Source organism: Haliaeetus albicilla, chromosome 13, assembly GCF_947461875.1.
Source record: "Haliaeetus albicilla chromosome 13, bHalAlb1.1, whole genome shotgun sequence".
In the NCBI taxonomy this organism is placed as follows: Eukaryota; Metazoa; Chordata; class Aves; order Accipitriformes; family Accipitridae; genus Haliaeetus; species Haliaeetus albicilla.
The window spans coordinates 26,584,495-26,606,265 of NC_091495.1; the positions used below are offsets into that span (position 1 = coordinate 26,584,495).

General features: G+C 44.9%; 2 protein-coding genes across 2 annotated transcripts in view; one reads left to right on the forward strand and one right to left on the reverse strand.

The window, feature by feature from the left end:
• The window catches only part of LOC138688803 (protein ELYS-like), a 36,984-nt gene extending 30,485 nt beyond the window's left edge, over nucleotides 1-6,499 (forward strand). The window contains exons 30-32 of the mRNA XM_069801327.1: nucleotides 254-360; nucleotides 900-1,084; nucleotides 3,941-6,499. Of these exons, the coding sequence (XP_069657428.1) occupies nucleotides 254-360; nucleotides 900-1,084; nucleotides 3,941-5,830 (2,182 nt within the window). The 3' untranslated portion in view covers nucleotides 5,831-6,499. The remainder of the gene's footprint in view (nucleotides 1-253; nucleotides 361-899; nucleotides 1,085-3,940) is intronic.
• A 2,848-nt stretch (nucleotides 6,500-9,347) lies between these two features.
• Nucleotides 9,348-20,048, reverse strand: LOC138688632 (saccharopine dehydrogenase-like oxidoreductase). The gene is made up of 12 exons (XM_069800580.1): nucleotides 19,887-20,048; nucleotides 19,521-19,633; nucleotides 18,451-18,531; nucleotides 17,851-17,980; nucleotides 16,245-16,294; nucleotides 14,496-14,626; nucleotides 13,841-13,958; nucleotides 12,559-12,678; nucleotides 12,406-12,462; nucleotides 11,765-11,876; nucleotides 10,841-10,922; nucleotides 9,348-9,539 (listed from the first exon to the last, which is right to left on the reverse strand). Exons 1-12 carry the CDS (start codon nucleotides 19,975-19,977, stop codon nucleotides 9,434-9,436), a joined length of 1,191 nt encoding a protein of 396 aa, XP_069656681.1. The 5' UTR covers nucleotides 19,978-20,048; the 3' UTR covers nucleotides 9,348-9,433.
• Between the last annotated feature and the right edge of the window lie 1,723 nt (nucleotides 20,049-21,771).

The window sequence follows — 21,771 nt, forward strand, 5'->3', positions numbered from 1 at the left end:
TATTCTTTAATACAACTCTGTTGTTATGTTATTACCCAGTGTGAGATAGCTGGGAAGAATGTTAAGTACTTGATTTGTTGCACAAGATGAGTCGGGAATTGAATGTCGATGTGTTGGTAAAGGAATTTCTCGTTTTTCTTAGTTTTTTTCTGTTTGGAAACTTGAAGACTTTACAGTGAGAAAGTAATTTGTAAAGCTCTTCAAGGTTTGTTTTGAAGCTTTATGATGGATTTCTCTCTTTCTGTTCGTGCAGTGAAGCAAACCAGCAGGAGTCCAAAATGTCCTCTTCATCAGAAGAAAAAGCCATACCAGTTGCAACAAACCCACAGCTTTCTGAATCCCTGCAGGCAGAGGGTGAATGTACGTACAGTATGTGGGAGATGTCCTGTGAGTTAAGGTAGCTGAAGGCCTCAAGTAAAACGTGCAGTTTGCCATAGCGCTACAGGTGTCTCAGACTGAAGTAGTACTAGCATGTTACCGCTACCTTTCATTAAACTGTGGAGAGAAGAATACCCTCCTCAGAGAAAGTCCTTGTAGCAAATGCATAGCCAATGTTCCTGTTCTGGACAAAGGTACTGAGAAAACTGGTAGAATGTAAAATGTTAGAAGGAGAGATCATTATTTATTTCGGTGTTGTACACCACTAGTAATTTGTGTGCTATGGGATCTGCTGCTTGAGTTACTATTTTGAAAGATGATGCATCCCTCAGTATTCAGGCTGTGAAGAATAACTAGCTCCCAGGTAGATGGTTTTGGTTTCTAGCGCTTGGGGAAAGCCCGATGTATGTGGCAGGATGGAGAACTGTATTCTTGGCTCCTGCTCCCTCTGTTACTTCCTGTTGCTTAAACGCATCTCATTTATAGAGCAGTTAAGTTAAAATCATATAAATCTCTTCCAGCTGTGATACGTATCCTTGACAGCGAGGAAGTGGCCAGTACTCATTCAGAAAATTGCCTTGAGGGGAAGCGTGTGGATTTCCCTGAAGAACGTAACCCAGAAGCAGCTGGAGATGAAGGAAACGTTCCTTTTCCACAGGAAGAAGTAACTGTTTCTAACAATCTTCCTAAAACTGAGGAAATTAATGTAAGTAAACTATTTTCCCATTTTCTACAAAAGAGAAAACACCTTGCAAATTGAGGACAGTCCTGTCTAACTGACAATTAGAAGGCACGCAAAACCCTCTCAGTTTCTTTAGCTGGGTAACACAAGTCCGAACCTCGTTGGGTAAGGGCAGATAGGTTTTTCTCCTATGCATTTGCTGTACCTATAACACAGAATAGAACCTGTCAAGACTTGGGCCTTGGAGAGCTGTAGGAGTGCCAAAACCCGCCTAAATATTTTTTAAAATCACCATGCCTTCATTTGGTTTGCTAGACTGTAAATGTTTCTTATTTGACTTAAAAGAAGAAATAGTTTTAATGTTAAAGACAATAAGAAAAGTTGGGGAGTGCAGCTTTTCAATACCGGAGGCCGTTTACCAAATGACAAAATGACGTGGGAACCAAACTCATTTTCAGAATGATTTGGGTGCTTAGATCCTTTGCTATTTGTTCCTTATTACCATGAAGAGAATTCCCAGTAATGAGTTAATTTCAGTGTCAAGATATTTCCAGCTACCTAAAACTCTTTTGTGTGTGTGTGTGTGAAAATCTGGGGTTTTTAACATCTCAGCTTTGTAAAATATGAATTTTAAAAGGTTGTTCACAAGGGCTGAAAATCAGAGCCAGAGATTCCTCAGTTGTCGCAGGTTTTCCCCATTGTTCTCGCTTCTGCTGGGGCCGATGAGTGATTTGGATTCATTGTGGATGTCCTCTAAGTACCATATAGAGTATGCTGTTGATTTCCTGTAGGGTTGTACTCACAGGAATTAGTAATAGTTAGAGTGAAATACAAAGTGAAAGGTAGGCGTAGCACAAATAGATTGGTCTTAAGCAACAGAAGATGCTTCTCGGTGTCCCAGATTTCAGATGAAGTTGAATAGGCAGTCGCTTACGTCGCTCGTCTCGGCTTTGGGGTTTAGGACAATGCTCTAGAGAAGATGATTATAGACTTGGGAATACATAAATCACTCACTTGTGGGAGTAAATGGAGAATTTGTGATGGGAGGAAGGGAGCCGGTATGTGAGACGGTCACAAAGCTGCTGCAGTCATTCCTGTAGCAGTAGAGTGAAGGTTTTCCTGCTTTCGTTATGACTGGTTCTTACTGAGTTATACGTAAACATGTCTTTTTGGCTTGTCTACCTGCACTGAATTTAGGACAAACTACTTACTACTTTCTTGGTCGTAGATTTGTAAGCATAAAAGGAAAGTTTATGCAGACTGAGAGGGTTGTCAAACATTGGAATGTGCTGCCCAGGGAAGTGCTTGAGTCACCATCCCTGGAGATATTCAAAAAGCGAGTGGACAGGGTACTTCAGGACATGGTTTAGTGGGCACGGTTAATGGTTGGACTCGATGATCTTGAAGGTCTTTTCCAACCTAAGTGATTCTACGATTCTATGATTCTATGACTAGTATTTCTCGAATTTAGCTTTGAAGCGTGGCATGTTGCTAGATGCGTGTTGCGCAACTACATGCACTTGTTCTCAAATTTGCGCTAATACCTCGCTTGCAGTCTGTGCTCCCTGCCGTGCTGTTAATGGCTGGTGGGAACCAGGCTGGAGTTACCCTGTTGCTGTACTTTGTAACGCCGGCTTACGACAGGGTAGAATTGCTGGTGGTCGTGAAACTAGTCTGGTATTTGTACTCGGTATTGCCGTCACCTTCGTACTTCGGGAGCCATCCATCGGAAACTATTAGTAATTACAGCTTTTAGCTTTTTTCCTCGGCGAGCCCGCCTATGGGGGGCATCTCCGTACTTCGGGTGCCATCGCCTGGAGACTGTTAATGATTACACTTTTTACCTTTTCTCCTTGGGGAGCCAGCCTAGGGAGGAGAAATCTTCCCGCATCTTCCCCTTCTCTGCCAGGCTAATTCCAATAGTGTTTGAGGACTTTGAAAATTTGCATGTCCTTGGGCTGCTGAAACCAGCATGGTCCTGTGCGAGGTCTCCTGCATGTCATGCAGGTCTTGTTTAGGGTTGAACAACTGTTTAAGAATACGATAAAAGATGATGCTTTAGCAACTTTTGACAAGGCAGGAGGCAAGAAAATAAGCAGCTTCTATGGAGACTCCCGCTGAGTGGCTTCCTCCTTCTGCCCTCTTTGGCTAGCACTATAACTTAGAGGGTTGGGCAAAGGTCTTCACGCGTTGATTAAATTACCTTGGCCACCTGAGTCACTTGAAATACATAACAGAGACTACTTTTGTTCTTAGCATAAAAGCTTGAGTGTCTCATGTGGCTCTAGCAGGAGAGAATAATTGCTCAGTATGGGGAGCTACAAAGGCTGAGATGGAGGTATTTAGAATCTACGTGTTGTCTCCTGCAATCCAAGTGATTCCTTAAAGTGCGGTGTTGAGTTGTGCGATGTGATACCTGGCCAGTTTGACTAAGTGCTGCGGTGACAACTATGATGACCGAAACTTTAAGCTTGGGGGACATCGTTGTACTTTGCCCCGTTAGATGCAGAGTCGGTCACTCTGTGTGGATTTGTAGTCAGTCCGGAAAGTACTGCAATGTGATGATTACTGCCAGCTGGGTGTACAGCTTGTATTGTAAAACTGCTCACTTTGTTCACGGGTGGTGGCAAATCGTTAGTCATGAACAGAAGCATCAGAAATGGAGCATGTGATTGCATGCACAGAATACTCTGTTCTCTGTCCCTTAAGCGCATAAACTTTTCTCTGTAGTAGAGAGTACATTGTATGTTTCTAACTTTACATTTGGTGGTGATCTGAAAGGAAAAGCAGCATTTCACTGTCCTCAGCTTCATCTAGCTCAGCCCGAAGTTAGTCTGTTTGGTAACTGATAATGCATTAAGAGACATTTTTTAACTTTAGGTTATTGGAGATGGTGCGGTTAAGGCACAAACCTCAGAAGAAGCACCTGAAACATCACCATATAGTGAACTACATCCCTCAGGCAATCTTCAGTACAGCTATGATACTACAGAGCAACAGTTTGCATGTCATTTGCCTGATAACAGAGATGGTGAATGTGATGCAGCTGAGGGAGATGGAGAGCTTTTTCTATCTCAGAGTAATTTTACTTTCGTCTTGGAAGGAGAAGAAGGTGAAGCAGAGATGGGAGACCCGACATTAGTAGATGCTTCTAAAGCAGCTGGCACAACAACAGAGGAAAAACCTGTCAACAGTTTAGGAAATACTGAAAACCAAGAACGTGTTACCAACTCGGTGTCCACTGTAACTGGTGATCAGGCATCTCAAAATATTGCAGAGTCGCTCCCGTATGTGCCTGAACCCATTAAGGTAGCTATTGCTGAGAACTTACTGGATGCGATCAAAGACACAAGAAGTAAAGAATTTACATCGGAAGTTGTAGAACAATCTATTCACGAAACCATAGGTAAAAAGGTAACCGGATTCCAGAAGGCAAAAGCTCCCTTAAGAACTGTGCCAGAAGGAGTGGAAGACGAAACCAGCGTACGTCAAGTAGAGTACGGCATCGCTCCTAGAACACGTGCAAGGGGACAGCTGAGTAGAAGTCTAAGTACTCCGTCGGCAGGCACTCAGCAGCTACTGAAGACAGGCAAACCAGGTCTGTTTGCACTGTCTCCTAGGAGAAGTACCAGGCGAACAAAAGAAGCACCTGAGACTTCTAGTCTTCAAACAGAAGAAAATGCTCAAGAGGAGCAAACGCTTGTGATGCCTGTTACTCCTAGGAGAGGCAGGAAGCCTAAACCAAGTACTGCAGAAAAAGTAGAAAGCAGTCTTTCTGATGGACAAACATTGTCCCTCCCTACACAGTCCGTAGCCGCTACTCCAAGAAGAAGATTAAGGAGAGCGAAGGAAGCTGCAGCTGAACTCTTGGGAGAGGCTAATGAGGAAACTTGTCTTGCTGAAGGTAGCATTATCGCTTCTGCTACTTCCCAAAGGACTAGAGGAGGGAAAAGTTCAGCAGGAGGTCAAGAAACTGGCCAGACTGACACTGGTCATAAGATAAAAACGTCAGTCAGTCCCAGCAGAAGTGCAAGAAAACTGAAAAGCGTTAATTTACAATTTATGGAAAACATTGTCAAGGCTCAAGAGGTGCGGCCTAGTGCCCAACTCCTTTTACCGGTGGCAACTAGAAGAGGCAGAAGAAGAAAGATGAGTTCATCAGAAGTTTCAGAAAATTCTGACCTTGATCTGTCTAAATCATCGCTTCCTCAAACAGAATTCAAACTTCCTGTCACTCCGAGAAGAAGTGCTAGGAAGGGGGCACAAAATCTCCTGGCAGACACAGAATCTCTCTCTGCTCAGAAAGACACGTGTGCAGGTGGGAAAGTGGGAATGCTTGATACTCCTAAGAGAAGAATAAGAGGAGTCCCACATGCTAAACTAGAAAAAACGGATGCTCCTGAGCAAAGAGCTGCCCAGCCAAACGAGGAATCAAGCACACCCAGGACTACAGTAGGAACAGGGCGTTGGGGCAGAAAGAGGCAGTCAGTATTGGAGGAGAGCACAGGGCAGGAGGCCTTCCCCCAAGGACCTGGTGGCAGTCCTTTGCTGCCTGAAGACAGACACCCATCAGGACATGCCGAAACATCAAGAACTTTAACAGATCGTATTACAAGAGCCAGATCCCGTAAAACTTGTACGCATCAGAAACTGTCTCTTGAGGAAAATGAGTCCTTCCTTTTCTCTCCTCCTCTCACAAAGCTGACAAAGAAATTTAAAGGTAGGTGCACAATGTTTATATGCAAAATAGGGCATATTGCTGTTTTGTAAACCACAGAAAACAGCTTGTGAGGATGGCTTCAAGTATGGTAAGAATATAACCGTAGGAAATAAAAAATTGGGAAAGAGGCATTTCATCTTTTTTCTGAACTCTCTATGACTGCCTGGCTAGTTGTGGTGGAGACAGGAGAGGAGGCTGATCCGAGTACACTGAAATGAAATTTAAGCTTAATTTTTTGTCATGAGCTGAATGTCTATCTGTTTTGAAAACCGGAGGGTATATCTTAATATGTGGTTGTCATCACTTCCCTCCAGTGGAGAAATAAAGGAGACATGCTTTCAAATTCTGTTAATGTTTTAACTTAACATGAGCTGCAACTTGCAATAAACTATACAGCTGTTTAGTTATATGGTTGTTTTTCATGGGCATATACTTTGTTAGTGAAGTTACTGCTCATGGGGTTCTTTGTATTGGAGTACATGGTAAAAAAATAGTTTTTGAGATGTGTAAGGACTGTCGATGCCTCTTGAGCATAGTATCTTTCATTATGTAAGTGCAGGTAAAATTGCTACACTGGCTTATTTTTGTTTCACTATTTACTGTAAAAGAATGGATCTCAAGAGGCAGTTACTAGGCGAAGAATACCTGCACATTTTTTATAAACCCAATTGGACCTTTTATTTCAGGAATCTGTTGTGCTTTTGATTATTAGCTGTAATTTAATGTCACTGTCGTTTATGTATAATGTACATGAATGTTAAGAATGCATTGTCATTTTAGCTGGAAAAGAAGACCATCTTGTGCAGCTTAAGGATATAGACCCGGACTTGTCTTCTCAATTTGTCTTTTCACCCCCTCTGTTGAGGTCAAGGAGAAAAAATAAATCTAGTATTTCCCAAATTGTGAAAGAACCAGTAAGTAAAAACTCTAGTTGTTTCACGTTCAGAAGAATAAGAGGAGTCCCACATGCTAAACTAGAAAAAACGGATGCTCCTGAGCAAAGAGCTGCCCAGCCAAACGAGGAATCAAGCACACCCAGGACTACAGTAGGAACAGGGCGTCGGGGCAGAAAGAGACGATTAGCGTTGGAGGAGAGCACAGAGGAGGAGGCCTTCCCCCAGGGACCTGGTGGCAGTCCTTTGCTGCCTGAAGACAGAAACCCATCAAAATGTGCTGCAATGTTAAGATCTGTAATGGATCGTATTACAAGAACATGCCTAGTGTGTCAATAAAGCCGCAGATAACTCTCAGGGTTGTCAGTGCAATACATTTATTTGCTGGAATTTCATCGGTTCCCATGTAACTAATCAGAAATAGCCTAGGTGTTGATTTCTGGTGGGGAAAAAAACAAGCTACAGGCAGAAACCAGTCCATAGTTTCTTGTGAGTTGTTAGGCAATGCTTATAACCTATTAGTCTAGGCCAATCTGAAAATACAAAGAGAGAATAGGATTTCAAGTAATAAGACAGCATTTGCTTCCTATTCCGTTTGCACTTTTGTCTTCTATGCAAAACTTCCAGGTTTCCATTCCAGGAATGCTTTTTTCACCAAAGCGGTCAAGATCATGAGTCTCTTTGATATGCCTGGAGATAAATGTATCGCGGTTCCTTTTGAATTAAAGCTGTTCCTAAAATACGATGCATTTTCCAATGCACTGTGCTGTGTGGATGACCGATCTGTGAGGTAGAGGGAAAAATGCAAGTTACGGTCACTGATGTGGCTGTTCGTTCAGGTCACTCACTCCTTGGCTGTGACTCTGACCTGGCAAGGTCCAAGAGCAGGCTTATCCCACAGCAGTCATTGGTGTGGTGTGCTTTGCTGTTGCACTTGGTTTAAATCCAGACTACACCGTGAATTCTTAGTGAATACTGATTGCTTGTATTTTGATACTACGACTGCAACTTCAATACACAGAGAGAGAAAGGTGAGGAGGTAGGTGTGCGATTTCTATGAGCACCAACAGCACAAGCGTATGTAGACTCCTTTTGGAAGCAGGACGTTGGGAACAGTCTTGAAGAGGGGAAGTTTAGTTCCAAGTTAACTGCAGTACGCACATTGTCCCATAGCTTTCCGAAATACACTCGTGTTTATTGCAGGGAACAATTGGACAAGTTAAAATTGGACTTCTCAATACACTTAAGCCCTTAGAGAGGCAATTTGTAGCTTCACTATCTCATTATTTAAGTGTTCAGTGGCTCTGTGGAGTTTGACTTGCATGCCCACAAGCAAGAATGTATATGTTTCTTAATCCATTTAAGGGACTGACAACGTAAGTGATGCCAGTTAAGCGATCTCAGTCTCCGTCAAATTCAGTGATGGCTTTTTGTAGGAATTCTACTTGTCTTAAACTGTCTTTCCATTCACTGCCATCAAACTCTTCTCATGTAAGGACATAACTGACCAATCTTCTGGGTGCTGATCTTTTTGGCTTTGCCTACCTGAACAGAATAGTTGTGATCTCAATCTTCAATACAGCTGTGATACTACAGAGCAACAGTTGCATGGGATTTGCCTGGTAATAGAGATGGTGAATGTGATGCAGCTGTGGGAGATGAAGAGATTTTTCTACCTCAAAAGAGTAATTTTCAGAACTTTAGGAGGAAAATTTCGTAGGTAAAGTACTTCAGTAAGGGTCACCAATATTAGCTTTACTCATTACATTTTTCATTTGTCTTATCTAGTTAATGACATAATGTAAATAATCAACCAAAAGGAAAATAATATTAAGAGCCATATTCAGTTTTCCTCCAAGGTTCAAAATAAAGGAGGATGTAGACTGTGAAAACCGAGAGGGACTTAACAGGTTTTGGTAGACCTTAGCTACAACAACAAAAAAAAACCCCAACAACCACCACCACCACCAAACACCCCACCCAGAAAAACCCTGAAACACCACCAGCTTGTAGGGCCACTCAGGCCTCCCAGCCCTGGCACCGCTGGCCACCATGGGGAGAAGAGCTGCCGTGCTGCTGATCACGGTCTCATTGACAAACCCTACTCTTTGTGCTTTCTCTTCTATTTTAGCGCAACTCACTACAGGCAAGCTAGTAAGAATGAAAGTCAACATCCCTTATGACAACAGTACAGAGTCACCTGGTCTCTATAATAACCCAGGGGAAAAAAAAGAGACAAAACTGTTCCTTAAGCTCTGAGAAACAACAACTACTCTTTTATTTCACTGGGGGCACTAAGGCTTTGAAAGCAAGAACATCACAAAGCAATAGCACCCCTCCCAAACAGGCATGAGGAGTAACTAGTTGTTTCATCTGCTAAGGCACTTGTTATCCAGGGCCTGCCTGCTTTTAATAGTTGCAGACTGGGGCCAAGCAAGAAGGCTGTGGCTGATTGTGAAGCAGATGCCATAGTGGTTCCGTTAAGTACTAACTTAAAACTTAGAAGAGATCAAAGAAAATTCTAGAACTAGTACCCAATAAGTCACTGATTTAATATGCTTGGGAATTAAAACTCAATACCCTTTATGGGCTTGCTCGCTATAGCAAATAGTATTGTAACTTTTAACTCCATTTTTCTTCTGTTTCTGCTGTAAACAATAGCACAGTGAAACTATTTTATGATTAGGCTTTTACAGCCAAATGAGTTTTATTGGAGTTAGACCCAGGAAAGGGGTTAGTTCATACAGTTATGTCTTGACTTCAGAGTTCAGGCTTGCTAATAACAGAGAACTCAACACCACGTTTGTTGAGGCGATCGATCAGTTTTGTTTTGGAGAAAGCAGCTCCTGGAGAATATACACCACCCCTGTTAATGAAAATCAAAAGAGAAAAACATTAGTGGTACAGTGAGTGAATGAGACCTTTTTTTTTTTTCTTTTCTTTTTCTTTTTTTTTTTTTTTTTAAGTCAAAGATGTATTTCACTGCCTGAGAAAGAAAAAGCCACTCTCTCCCACAGGAGAGCGTGTGCAGAATTTAGCAAGCTGGTTATATTCATAGGTTCGTTTCTGCAGCCAGCAAACTCAATAGAAACCATTCCATTAACTGAAAATCCAGACATTGATGCAACAGATGCAGCAAAAGCATTTCTAAAGACGTATGACTACATCCTTTCAAATTGAAAGGCAGATGAAGAGTTGTCGTGGTTTAACCCCAGCCAGCAACTAAGCACCACGCAGCCGCTCACTCACTCCCCCCCCATCCAGTGGGATGGGGGGAGACAATCAGGAAAAGAAGTAAAACTCCTGGGTTGAGATAAGAACGATTTAATAGAACAGAAAAGAAGAAACTAATAATGATAATGATAACACTAATCAAATGACAACAGTAGTAATAAAAGGATTGAAATGTACAAATGATGCGCAGGGCAATTGCTCACCACCCGCCAACCGACACCCAGCCAGTCCCCGAGCGGCGAATCCCTGCCCCCCCACTTCCCAGTTCCTAAACTAGATGGGACGTCCCATGGTATGGAATACACTGTTGGCCAGTTTGGGTCAGGTGCCCTGGCTGGGCATGAGAAGCTGAAAAATCCTTGACTCTAGTCTAAACACTACTGAGCAACAACTGAAAACATCAGTGTTATCAACATTCTTCGCATACTGAACTCAAAACATAGCACTGTACCAGCTACTAGGAAGACAGTTAACTCCATCCCAGCTGAAACCAGGACAAGAGTAAATGGCTGTGAATCGGTATCTGAAGGTTTCATGTATTATTTTAATAATGACCTTAGAATTATTACATATATATATATATATAACACATTACTACATAGGTGTATTACGATTACACGCATAAAAGTACATTGAAATGCGGTGGATTGACCTTGGCTGAATGCCAGGTGCCCACCAAGCCGCTCTACCACTTCCCTCCTCAGTAGGACAGGGAGAGGAGAAAATAATATGGAAAAAAACCCCTCACAGGTCAAGATCAAGGTGGTTTAATAAAGCAAAAGCAAAGTGTGTGAAGTTATCTCCCTTGCACAGCCATTTGGGTGAGGCAAGACAAAAATCCACAGGGTTATGAGATCTGCAGTTTCCAAGAGAAACATACACATATAGTAGCTTTAGGGGAGATCAAGCTGTTCTGCATGGGAAAGTACTTACCGTTTAGGCAGACAAGCTGCATCCTCCAGAAGAGATACAGCTGCTTGAACCATTGCAATTGGTGTAGCAACATAGCCAGGCTCTGACAAAAAAACAAACAAACAAAAAAACCAAACGAACGATGTATAGCGTGTTGAAATGTAGAATGTAATCTCGCTCTTACCCACAGCGTGCTGAAGAATAATCTCTTTGGCAACGAAACAGCCTTCCCCATTTAAGAACAGCTTTTTTACCTTGTAATCATCCCAAGTAGCTGGTGAAGTCCCTAAGATCTAATCTGGACAAATCCTGCTTCAACTACAGACCTATAACCACACAACAACCATGAGCGATCACCTCACGGGTGAGAGAGGGCTCTCCATTACAGCAAGAGCTTTCCCCATTCTGTGCTTAAATTCAGACTTTTGCTGTGAGACTGCTGCATTCAGCAGTTATTTAAAGAAGCTATGCTTCATTAACTCCTTTCTGTATATACATTCTTGCTGTCTCCAAACTTGACTTCAGGTGTCACCTCCCCTCAAAGGAATGACCTGAACACAGGTATGTTATAGCTAGAAATGATAACTATGCCAGATCTGCTTAAGTTCACTCACAGGGGACTGGAAATAAACAAGTAGTAAGTCCAGGCTGCAACAACTGAAAACTAACGTTAAAGCACTCTCCCTTTAACTGCTCTACTCTGCAAAAATGAAAATTGGAACGGGGAAAGTCAGAAGGAAAGCGAATGACAAGGCGGCAAATGAAGGGGCTATTTCAAAAAACAGGTCACAGTGAATGCTACTCTCCAAGGTAATACTCTGTAAAGGCTGCTGACTTTGTCCATGCTGCAAGTGCTCCTCAAGGGTGAGTAGCAGTGGAACCATAAACTTCTTTTCGAGTAGGCAATGTAAGGCAAAAGCAGTAAGCTGCTACTGACATACATACCTGGTCCTTTCACTTCAGTGCAGATCTTTACATTCGGTTTGCCATACTGGGGGTCTTGCCCCTCACTGTAACCCTCGCCAAAAAAAGTCATTGTAAAAGAGGTTCCATCCATCTGTAGTGGACAAGACAAATGTGGCCGCCAAAACAGTAACTCGCTTATTATCAGGCAAGCACAAGTAGTAAATACAGGTATCTATTATGCCAAATACTATGATCTATCTAAATATGAGAGGAGTTATTGTGAGTTATTGCTTAAAAGGTACAATCTCATCTAAATTTGTAATCGCTTCCCCTTTGTTGGAACTGTTATTGTCCCGAAGTCCATTTATTCTCTCAGGGCTTTCAGTCCTGGGTTTGTACTACTCAGTCTCCCCGTTGACAGATTTGAGTGCTGCGAGCCATCCATGTAAATACATCAGACCCAGCAACATGACCCATTTTCTCCTGGTATGAGTTGCACATACTTTGATGTCTAATAGCAGAAGGCATGATGATTTAAATATTCAAAGCTAACTGAACAGGCACACACAATGTGCATTTAGAAATTATTTCTCTGGGACTAAGCAGCTGACTCTAGATTACTATTCCACCATTATCACAACAAATCTATTCAGTAATTGCGATGGAAAACAGTCAGCTACCTGTTTCTGGGTTGGTCCTTTCTTTGTGAAGAATCCAGCAGAGAAAAATTCCGGGTACTGTATAAGAACAGGGGAAAAAACAAACAAACAACAGTAAACTAGAGGGAAAAAAAATATCCGAACACTTAATTCTTTTGTGTTCTGAACACTTACTTTTGTCAGAAGTTTTCTCCCAAAGCTAAACTTCACAAGAAGAAGAAATAAAATGCCGGCAAACATCAGCTTGATAACAGAGCCAAGACCACCTATGTTCACATAAGCGCCATACTGCACCTGAGGCAAAAACATATTTCCAGTGGTAGAATTTACATTAAAATTTTTGCATCAGTGCATTTGTAAAAATGAATCTACCCCCAAATGAGGATGCAATTGTTTGATACAATAGATAGCTGTTTAAATAGGGCCTTAGACAATTGTCTTGGTTCTAAACAACTCTTTGAATAATGCTTCACTTTATAATTCATTATGAGAAGACAGTGTAACTACAGAATGGCGAGGGAGCGAGCAGGGTAAACAAGAGTGGAAAACTTTAAAGAAAGATGCATTTTGGTATCCAGTTCCAGGCTTCTTTCCCAAGATCTTCCTTTCCTCCTCTTACTGCTTTAGTTTAAGACAAACTGACGCCTTCCTTTAGAATTTTGGAATAGCAATGGGAAGCCTTTCTCATGAGTAGTTTCCAAGCATATTTTCAGAGCACTGTCTCACCTTCATCCCTTTAACTGATGCCTGTGATTCTGCACAGCTGTTCTGTACATTGTTGGTGCTGGTCTCCTCTCAGGAAACCATGGAAAACAAAAACTAAACACGACCACCACTTCACCTTGCCTTTACTCTGCACACCAGAGACCCAAGCATCAAAGAAGTCTCCAGATACAAATGAGCAGCATACGAATTCTTTATCAGAATGTTTACTACACTATACTGACCTGACTACAGTTGCACAGGCTACAATTACAATGCTTTTAGAAGCTCCACTGATTAAAACAAGAAAAGCCTCTGCACAGGAACAGAATTTAACGTATTCATCATTCCCAAAAATAAGGAAGCCTACCTTTCAAATATTTCTGTGACTCAGGGCTTCCATTCCCTACAAATACAGGCCCAGAAATCAGATAGCATAAGAACCCTGCAAGAGACTCTCGTATCTATTATGCTAGCAGCAATAAGCAAGCTCATCAGGCAGAGTATCGAGTAGTATGAAACCGGCCCGTGCACCCAGAAGAACCTGGACCACATCAGGTCAAACAGCTTGCAAAGGAGATCAACAGCACAAGCCTCCTTCTTTACAGAAGCAAAAGCACATCGCAGTTCATTACTATTTACCTAACTACAGAAGCCCTACTATGCAGATCTGCACTAAGAACAGTTATCACATAAAGGAAAGATGCGCTGAAAATGCTAATAAAGACATAGTATACCAAAACCAGTAACTTACAGGTGTTTCCTGCAACTCTGTGTGCAAGTAACACTGAGACCGTTTCACAACGGAACCATCAGATCCCATGAATCGAATGGAGTACTCTTTGAATTGCTGATTGTAAAACACAAGTCCTCTGCCAATGGAAAAAAGAAAGTCAGAAAAAATGTTCAAATGGTCACGCATACTGAAAGCAACAGATCATGACAGCCCTACCAATACTGGCTTTTTCCTCAAGCATTTCTATGACGTCACCTCTTTCCACTGAAAGCAAACCATTCCAAATTTATCCCTGGCTCAAGTCAAAATTCCACACACTACAGCGAGGATGAATTTGATAATCAGAAGAATACTCCCCTCACATTTCTTTTTTCCTTCTACCAATCGCTTCTGAAATCAAACACAAAAGTTTGTGTTTGTCTAAAACTCTCTTAGAACAAGTTAACTTTGAGACCCAGTAAATGCTGGGTCATGTTCTTTATTTTCAGTAAAATAGGAACAAATCAGTAAAACTGAACTTATCTTCAATTCTACTAGATGAGTATCCATCCATTCATATTACGCTGAAGTCCTAAATGCATCTTTTTAGTATTTAGCAATACGTTACCAACCTCTCTAGTAAATACTGGAGCTGTTAGAAGACAGCGTGTTTCACATCTTACGCTTCTCATACCTGCTTTTAAGTTTTGCACCAACTACTGGAACAGGGGCATATCCTACCTTTTTTCGAAGCTTCCTCCGGTTGTCTTGATCCGCAAGGCCATAAACAGCTGACTTCCAGGTCCCATCATGTGCACAAGAGCCCTGGCAACATACCATGAAACCGTAGTTAATTCAGTATCTGAAGGTTTCATGTATTATTTTAATAATGACCTTAGAATTATTACATATATTACACATTATTACATAGGTGTATTACGATTACACGCATAAAAGTACATTGAAATGCGGTGGATTGACCTTGGCTGAATGCCAGGTGCCCACCAAGCCGCTCTACCACTTCCCTCCTCAGTAGGACAGGGAGAGGAGAAAATAATATGGAAAAAAAACCCCTCATAGGTCAAGATCAAGGCGGTTTAATAAAGCAAAAGCAAAGGCCGCATGCAGAAGCAAAGGAAAACAAAAGCTTTATTCTCTACTTCCCATCAGCAGGCGATGTCCAGCCACTTCCCGGGAAGCAGGGCTTCCGGACACAGAGCAGTTGCTCCAGAAGGCAAACATTGTACTAACACATGCCCCCCACCCCTCCTCCTTTCTCTTAGCTTTTATCACTGAGCAGACATCATATGGTATGGAATACGCCTTTCGTCAGTTTGGGTCAGCTATCCTGGCTGCGTCCCCTCCCAGAATCTTGCCCACCCCCAGGCTACTGGGTGAGGGCGGGGGGAAATACTGGAGAGACAGCCTTGATGCTGTGCGAGCACTGCTTAGCAGCAGCCAGAACACTGGTGTGTTAGCAGCACCTTTCTAGCACCAATACAGAGCACAGCACTATGAGGGCTGCTATGGGGAAAATTAACTCCATCTCAGCCAGACCCAACGCAATCTCCACCCCTTACGCCATGCCATTTGTGTCATGCTCAGGTCCCACCTAAGTTAATACAGAGAAGATTTTATATTTTTTTATATACATATATATATATATATCTGCCTCGTTGTATTTAATTCTCATTACTAAATCCCTGCTTACCTACACTTACAACTTATCCTACATACTTAAACCACCTTTATACCCAACATACAGGTTTATACACTCTCATTAACTACTGTTCCCTGTCCTCTAACAGACAGATATTACTCTCCCAATCCACGCACTTCCCCCACTCCTCCCAATGCTCATAAGAACAGGCTATGACTTGGGCCCCATCTGGCAATATGGGTGCTCAGGACAGGACAGGAGAAGCAGTATGTTCAATTGCTGGGCACCAACACTGTCTTGGTTTGGGTCATCGTTGCATTATTTAAACAATGACCTTACAATTATTACATCTATTACACCCTATTACAATTATTACATACTTCAATGCATGTAATGCTAATACATGTACCTTGAAACATACCCCCCAAACAAAACAAACCAACCAACCCACCAAACAGCCAAACACTAGGATTACTGGCAACACACTGTGTATCTGTTACAGTTTACTTATGTATGAATCCTTCCGACATCTCTGCAAAATTAAGTTATTTCCTGAAATGGCTTAACACAACAAACTTTCGGTAGACAGCCTATGCAAATGAACCTTACAAAAGCGTGTTTGCTCGCATACTTCTGGTAGCTCCTAAAGCTCTTGGAGCCATCACCAAAGAACTGCCAGCTTGTTCCTTGGTCTGAATGAACGTAACAACAGTTATTCTAATGGGCTACGGTGATGTCACCACAAATACCTCTCAGTTTCCAAGAAGGCGTAAACCAACTAACCTCAGGCCCAGATTTCACCTTCAGGAAACTTTCAACAGCAGTTAAGGTACCTTTAAGGGAGGAGAAAACATTACTTGGCATATACAGTTCATTAGTTCACAAAGCCAGAGTACACTCTGGTAGACTCAAACAGCAGGCCACTGACACTGTTAGTTGAAAAGGCAGAGTCACATCTTTACCTCAAAGTAAAATAAACTACGATTAAGTTCCACAGCTGTTTTAGTTAGCAAGTATCAAACTTCTTGCGTAAAGTACTTCAGGAAGGGTCACCAATATTAGCTTTACTCACTACATTTTTCATTTGTATTATCTAGTTAATGACATAGTAAAAATAATCCACAAAAAAAAAAAAAGGAAAGGAATATTAAGAGCCATATTCAGTTTTCCTCCAAGTTTCAAAATTAAGGATGATGTAGGCTGTGAAAACTGAGATGGACTTACAGATTTTGCTAGACCTTAACTACAAAAAAACCAAACCAAACAAAAAAACCCCACCAACCCCCTCCCCCAAACCTCAAAACACACACAAGATATCCTAAAACCTTTAATTTTAGCATAGCTTGTGTTTTGCAAAGCATGCTTAGTTGTGATGAATAGCAAAACAAAACAACTCCTCCAAATTCTGCTTTGTTTTGCTTTGCTCAGTTCCTTCTGAGAGCGTTAAGACTGTACTTGTGGGGGCAAATTTCAATATAGCAAGCAACTGGATAGACAGCTGGTAATACCCTAAAGGCCAAATAGGAAGATATAAAAGACATCCTTATTCAAAACAAGTATCAGACATCAAATTATAACCCCACGAACAACCAGATACTCATTTCCATGCCTCTCCTCTCCCTTCAATCAGATCCAGATTGAGTTTTATTAAACTGAAAGCTGATGACACACTCCAACGTAAAGCAATCCCACTTTATAGCTCTTTGAACGGTACATAAAAGCAAAACATTCGGATACTTTTCTCAGCCCTTCCAACTGCAAGTCAGACCTGATGAACGAAGTATCCTCATTTGAGATTAGGAGCAAGTACTATTTGCACAGAATGGAATCATCTCGCATCTTTTCTCAAATATATCTTATCCTCTTTCAGTTACTGTCTAGCTGCTCTTAAAGAAAAAGGCATTGCGCAGCACTGGCTGTCTACTTACACGCAGACAATGGCTTCTCAGGGCTTCCAGTAGAGAAAGAAAACCTAGGAAACCGGATTACCCACTAATTTCCAATCCCTCTCCCGCAGCCTTCCTGTCCCCACTGTCTTTTCCCTACAAGATCCGCACTGCACAAGGGGCAGTGCGCTGAGCCTTGCCTAGGGATGTCCACACCCTGGCTCAACAGCCTGCTGCTGACAGCTGCAGGTTCTGTTCTCTCAGTGAGCAACATTACCTTGAATCCCTCCTTCACCTAATGACCAATCTTCTGCAAGCTAATGGGAATATGATTTACTTTTCAATCTTTATTTACCAGGTTTGGTTGAAACCCATCAGCTGGTAAAGGCAGGCAAAAAGAGAGACTGAAGGAGTCTCCACATAAGCACTGCTGCTTTGGGAAGCCAGATGAAAGCATGATCTGCATTTCTTTTTCAGCATAAGGTCACACTTAAGTAAGTCACCTTTCAACTTGTCTCTGGTGTACAGTACTCCCATATCAGCTGGTATAGAGTCAAAGCCACAGCTTCCAATGACATACACTCCCTTTTCCGCAGCTTTTTCGTTGTATTTCAGGTACATTCCTTCCAGAAACTAAAACACAGTCAGAACAAGCATTTTAAGCAGAACTCTGTACTCGGCCACACCCAATATTAGCCATCAGCGCTTTACTGTCTTATCACAGCACCCCACATACTTCAAAACACTTACAAGCATCTTTAAGACAGATACATGCCACTCCTGTCTTACGGTATGACAGTATCCCAGCAGTGCAAAGAAAGGTGGCCTGCGCAAAATTCCTATGTAGAACCACAACCCAGACGCGAAGCAGAACTCAAACATTTTGGATTTCCAGAGAGAACCCGAGAGGCTCTTGTCTCTAAGTAAGAAAGCTGTCCAACTAATACACATTAATGCACTTTAAAACAATTAATGCATCTTAAACCAGCAGATCAGGAGGCAAAAGCTGTCTTCACGTTCAGCAACGTCCGCAGAAAAATACTACACAAATACCCCTTTAACAGCTCTTTGACAGAAGGTAGCATTTTTCTACGGTCACGTACCTGGGGTTCTCCACAGATGTCAATGCAGCTCGCACCATTTTCAACACAAGCTTCTACCACAGGCTCTCCAAAGAATCTATACTGTAGAAGGAAAGACCACCACACGTAACAAAAAATAAAACCCACCCACCACAGCTCACCCAGCGTGCTTCATCTAACAGAGCCGCCTACAAGAGAAGTAAGCCCTTGGTGGGTATTGGTTTTGCTACGTGGGGCCGAAACGTAATAGCACTTGTGGGTTTTGGGGGGCTCGGGAGAAGGAACAGCACAACAAACTTCATCACTGATGATGCCGTTTGCTGCACGGACTGCCGCACCCTGTTTCTCTCCAAAGGTAAGACCACCAAGGCCAATTCAATGTGTCCAATCTCAAGGTATGCTTTTTGCGCTCCTGTTATCAGCATATTCTCTGCTTAAGTACCCCCAATTTCAAAGACGTCATCGTGACCCAACTTCCAGCTCTTGTACTTTGAGCCCCTCCAAAGGCGCTGGAAGTATCGCCACTGAAAGTTTTAAAGGGGCCAAGAACTTGGAAGAGCATCTCTATGGGCTTCTTTTCCACAGATTTCCATTTCTTTTCAGCGCTAGCACCCCTGAAACCGTTTTGGCCCAACCCAAAACTCCTCCCCACTATTACAAGCAGTTTCTTACGCTGCCTGTGAAAGACTCCCCCCAAACCACAAAACGAGCAAAAAAAACCCCCCGCCGCCGAACCGCCAGCCAACCCTGCCGTCCTTCAGCGAGAACCGCCCGCGAATTACACCAGCAGGAATCGTGCTGGGCAAGCTTCAGGCGACCCCAGGACACGGCTGCACTGCTGGCTCCCTCTCAAAAAGCGCCCTGTCAGCCGGACGGCTCCCGAAACCCCGCAGCCCAGCCGCAGAGGCTCCCGGTCGCCGCCGCAGCTCTCCCCGCCCCGAGCAGCGGGGCGCCCAGCCGCACGCAGCCGGGGAGCGGCGGCCGAGGGAGGGGCAGGCGCCGGCCGAGGAGGGGCAGACGCCGGCCCGGGCTCTGCCGGCAGCCGCGCCCGGCGGACGCCGCGGGAGCACCGCCCGCGTCCCCGCACTCACCGGGCCCACGCAGTTGAGCACCAGCCGGGTCTGCCTCGCCACGGCGGCCAGCGAGGCCGCGTCGCCCACGTCGCACAGCAGCACGCCGACCTCCGCCCCGAGCGCCGCCTTCCCTGCGCACCGGAGACCGCCGTCACCGCCGCCGCCCGCCGCCTCGCTTCCCGCCCCGGGCCGAGCCGCCACCTCCCCGGCGCGGGCCCCGACGCCGACGCCGACGCCGACGGCGGGGGGGGGGCTCGCCCCGCGTCGCCGCCTCAGCCCTTCCCTTCACAGCCGCCCGCCGGCGGCTCCCCGCGGAGGGGGCCGGGGCACGGGGGCCGGGCGGCGGCGCTGCGCCAACACCACCCCCCCCGCCGCGGCCCGTACCCAGCCTCTCGGCCGCCCGCTCGAGCACCGCCTGCGGCTTCTCCCGGCTTTGCGGCGCAGCTTTCGTAGCTGCTGGATGCTCCCGCGCCATCAGCAGCCTTCTGCGCTTGTGGTCCGGTGGGTGCTAGCGCTGCTGTAAGCAGAAAGCTTCGCTCCCGTGACGGAGTGCCTTCTGTCTGCAAAAGTACCACCCCGGTTGCTGGAGGCTGCTTGTGATTTACTCCTCCCTTAAGAAAGAGCACTTTGTTTTCCCGAACCAGCCTCCCCAGCTCTGTGCCAGCAGAAACGATGCAGGGATGCCACTTGCGAACACGTTTCTCTTTTCCTCTGACGCCGTCCAGGGTGCGCTCCTGTGAGAAACACACACGGCAGTGAAAACTCATTCCTTCCCATCTCGCTCGCCATAGCAGCGTGGACATGCAACCCCCTGTTTGGTGCGGATTTACTCCCGTTACAGCCAGCTCTCGGGCAGAGGAAAAAAATCGTGTCCTGGATCTTTCTTTTTACTTTTAACGCGTAACCATGGCCTTGCTAGTAGGGAACAGGTTTCTTTTTGAAGTTAGCGCATTTCGTACTGCGAAGCTTAACGGTTGATGCCAGTGCCCGCCAAGTGGTGGGAGGGCTGGTGCCACTCTGCCCGCCAAGTGGTGGGAGGGCTGGTACCACTCTGCCCGCCAAGCGGTGGGAGGGCTGGTACCACTCTGCCCGCCAAGTGGTGGGAGGGCTGGTACAACTCTGCCCGCCCGGGGCTTCCTCCTTGCGGGCCGCAGGAGCCTGGCCTGGGGCACCCCAGGCCCGGGGGTGTCTCTGAGCCAGACCCGTGGATGTGGCCGCTGCTTTCCCGTTTGCAGGTTCGGCCAGTAGCGAGGCTGAGCGTGCACCACGCACATGCGTGACAACACCACGGCCGGCTACGCAGGCTGCCAGAGAATGGGCCGTGCCTTTGCCAGCCGCCATCTGGCACTATGGCACCTCGCCGAAAGCCTCCTCCCCGGCTCGTTGCCGTTGAAGCTCGCGGGCGACACCAGAGGCGTGCTGTCACCCTGCGGGTTCCCACGCGCGCCCACGTTTCCAGAGCCCCGGAAGATCAGCGCAGCCTCAAGCCCAGGTGCCGTCTGTGCCCCCAGCCTGGGCTCCCTCGCTCACCTCCGGCTGAGACACCGAGTCTCTCCAGAGAGGGCTTTTCCTCCCGCTCGCTGCCTAGCCCACCCCAAAGTCTGCTAGCAATGTACACGTGCACCTATGGCTAGGGGAAAATACAATCACCTGCTCCCTCCCCTTGCTGGCACCTCGGACGCCTGCGCCCCATGACTGTGGTCCCCCGTCCAGCCGCTGGCACCGAGACCCTCGCCGCCCCGCTCGCTGACACCGCAGACAGACGGGCCTCTGTCACCCGTGACCTGACTTCGGTTGCTGACGCTTAACCGTGACCCGTGGTCCCACCAGTTGCTGGCACGGGGACCCTCGTGCGATCTGACCGCCGTGATGTAGCAGGTGCTCTCACGTCACACGTACCCTTACGCAGGTAATACGTATGGCTGCAGCTGTTCATCCAGAAGTCAGAACCATTGGCTTTTTCTTTCTTAAAACAGCCTCGAAAATAAGTACTGGTTGAACCACCGTGCCCAGCTATCAAAAATTAACATTTGCCCTTCTTGAATTTTCTGCATAGCTGTCTAGATGCTGCACAACTTAATTTCTAAGTAAAATGCGTTATTGAAATGTACCTTAGGATGGCGTCTACCTAGACGGCGATAAGGATTATGCACGTAAGAGTAGGTTGAAGAAATGCTGGAGAAGAAAGAGAGTGGGGATGAAACAGTGTGGATCTGATAAATAACTGCATGAAGTAAGCTTATGTAATGGTTTGGGATGAAGGCAAGTT

Excerpts from the sequence above, each read along its gene's own strand:
- LOC138688632 (XM_069800580.1), bottom strand. The coding sequence starts at position 19,977 with ATGGCGCGGGAGCATCCAGCAGCTACGAAAGCTGCGCCGCAAAGCCGG. Across the intron at positions 18,532-19,520 it reads TGCTCAACTGCGTGGGCCCG|TATAGATTCTTTGGAGAGCC; the intron begins GTGAGTGCGGGG and ends TTCCTTCTACAG. Across the intron at positions 17,981-18,450 it reads ACATCTGTGGAGAACCCCAG|TTTCTGGAAGGAATGTACCT; the intron begins GTACGTGACCGT and ends ACTGTGTTTTAG.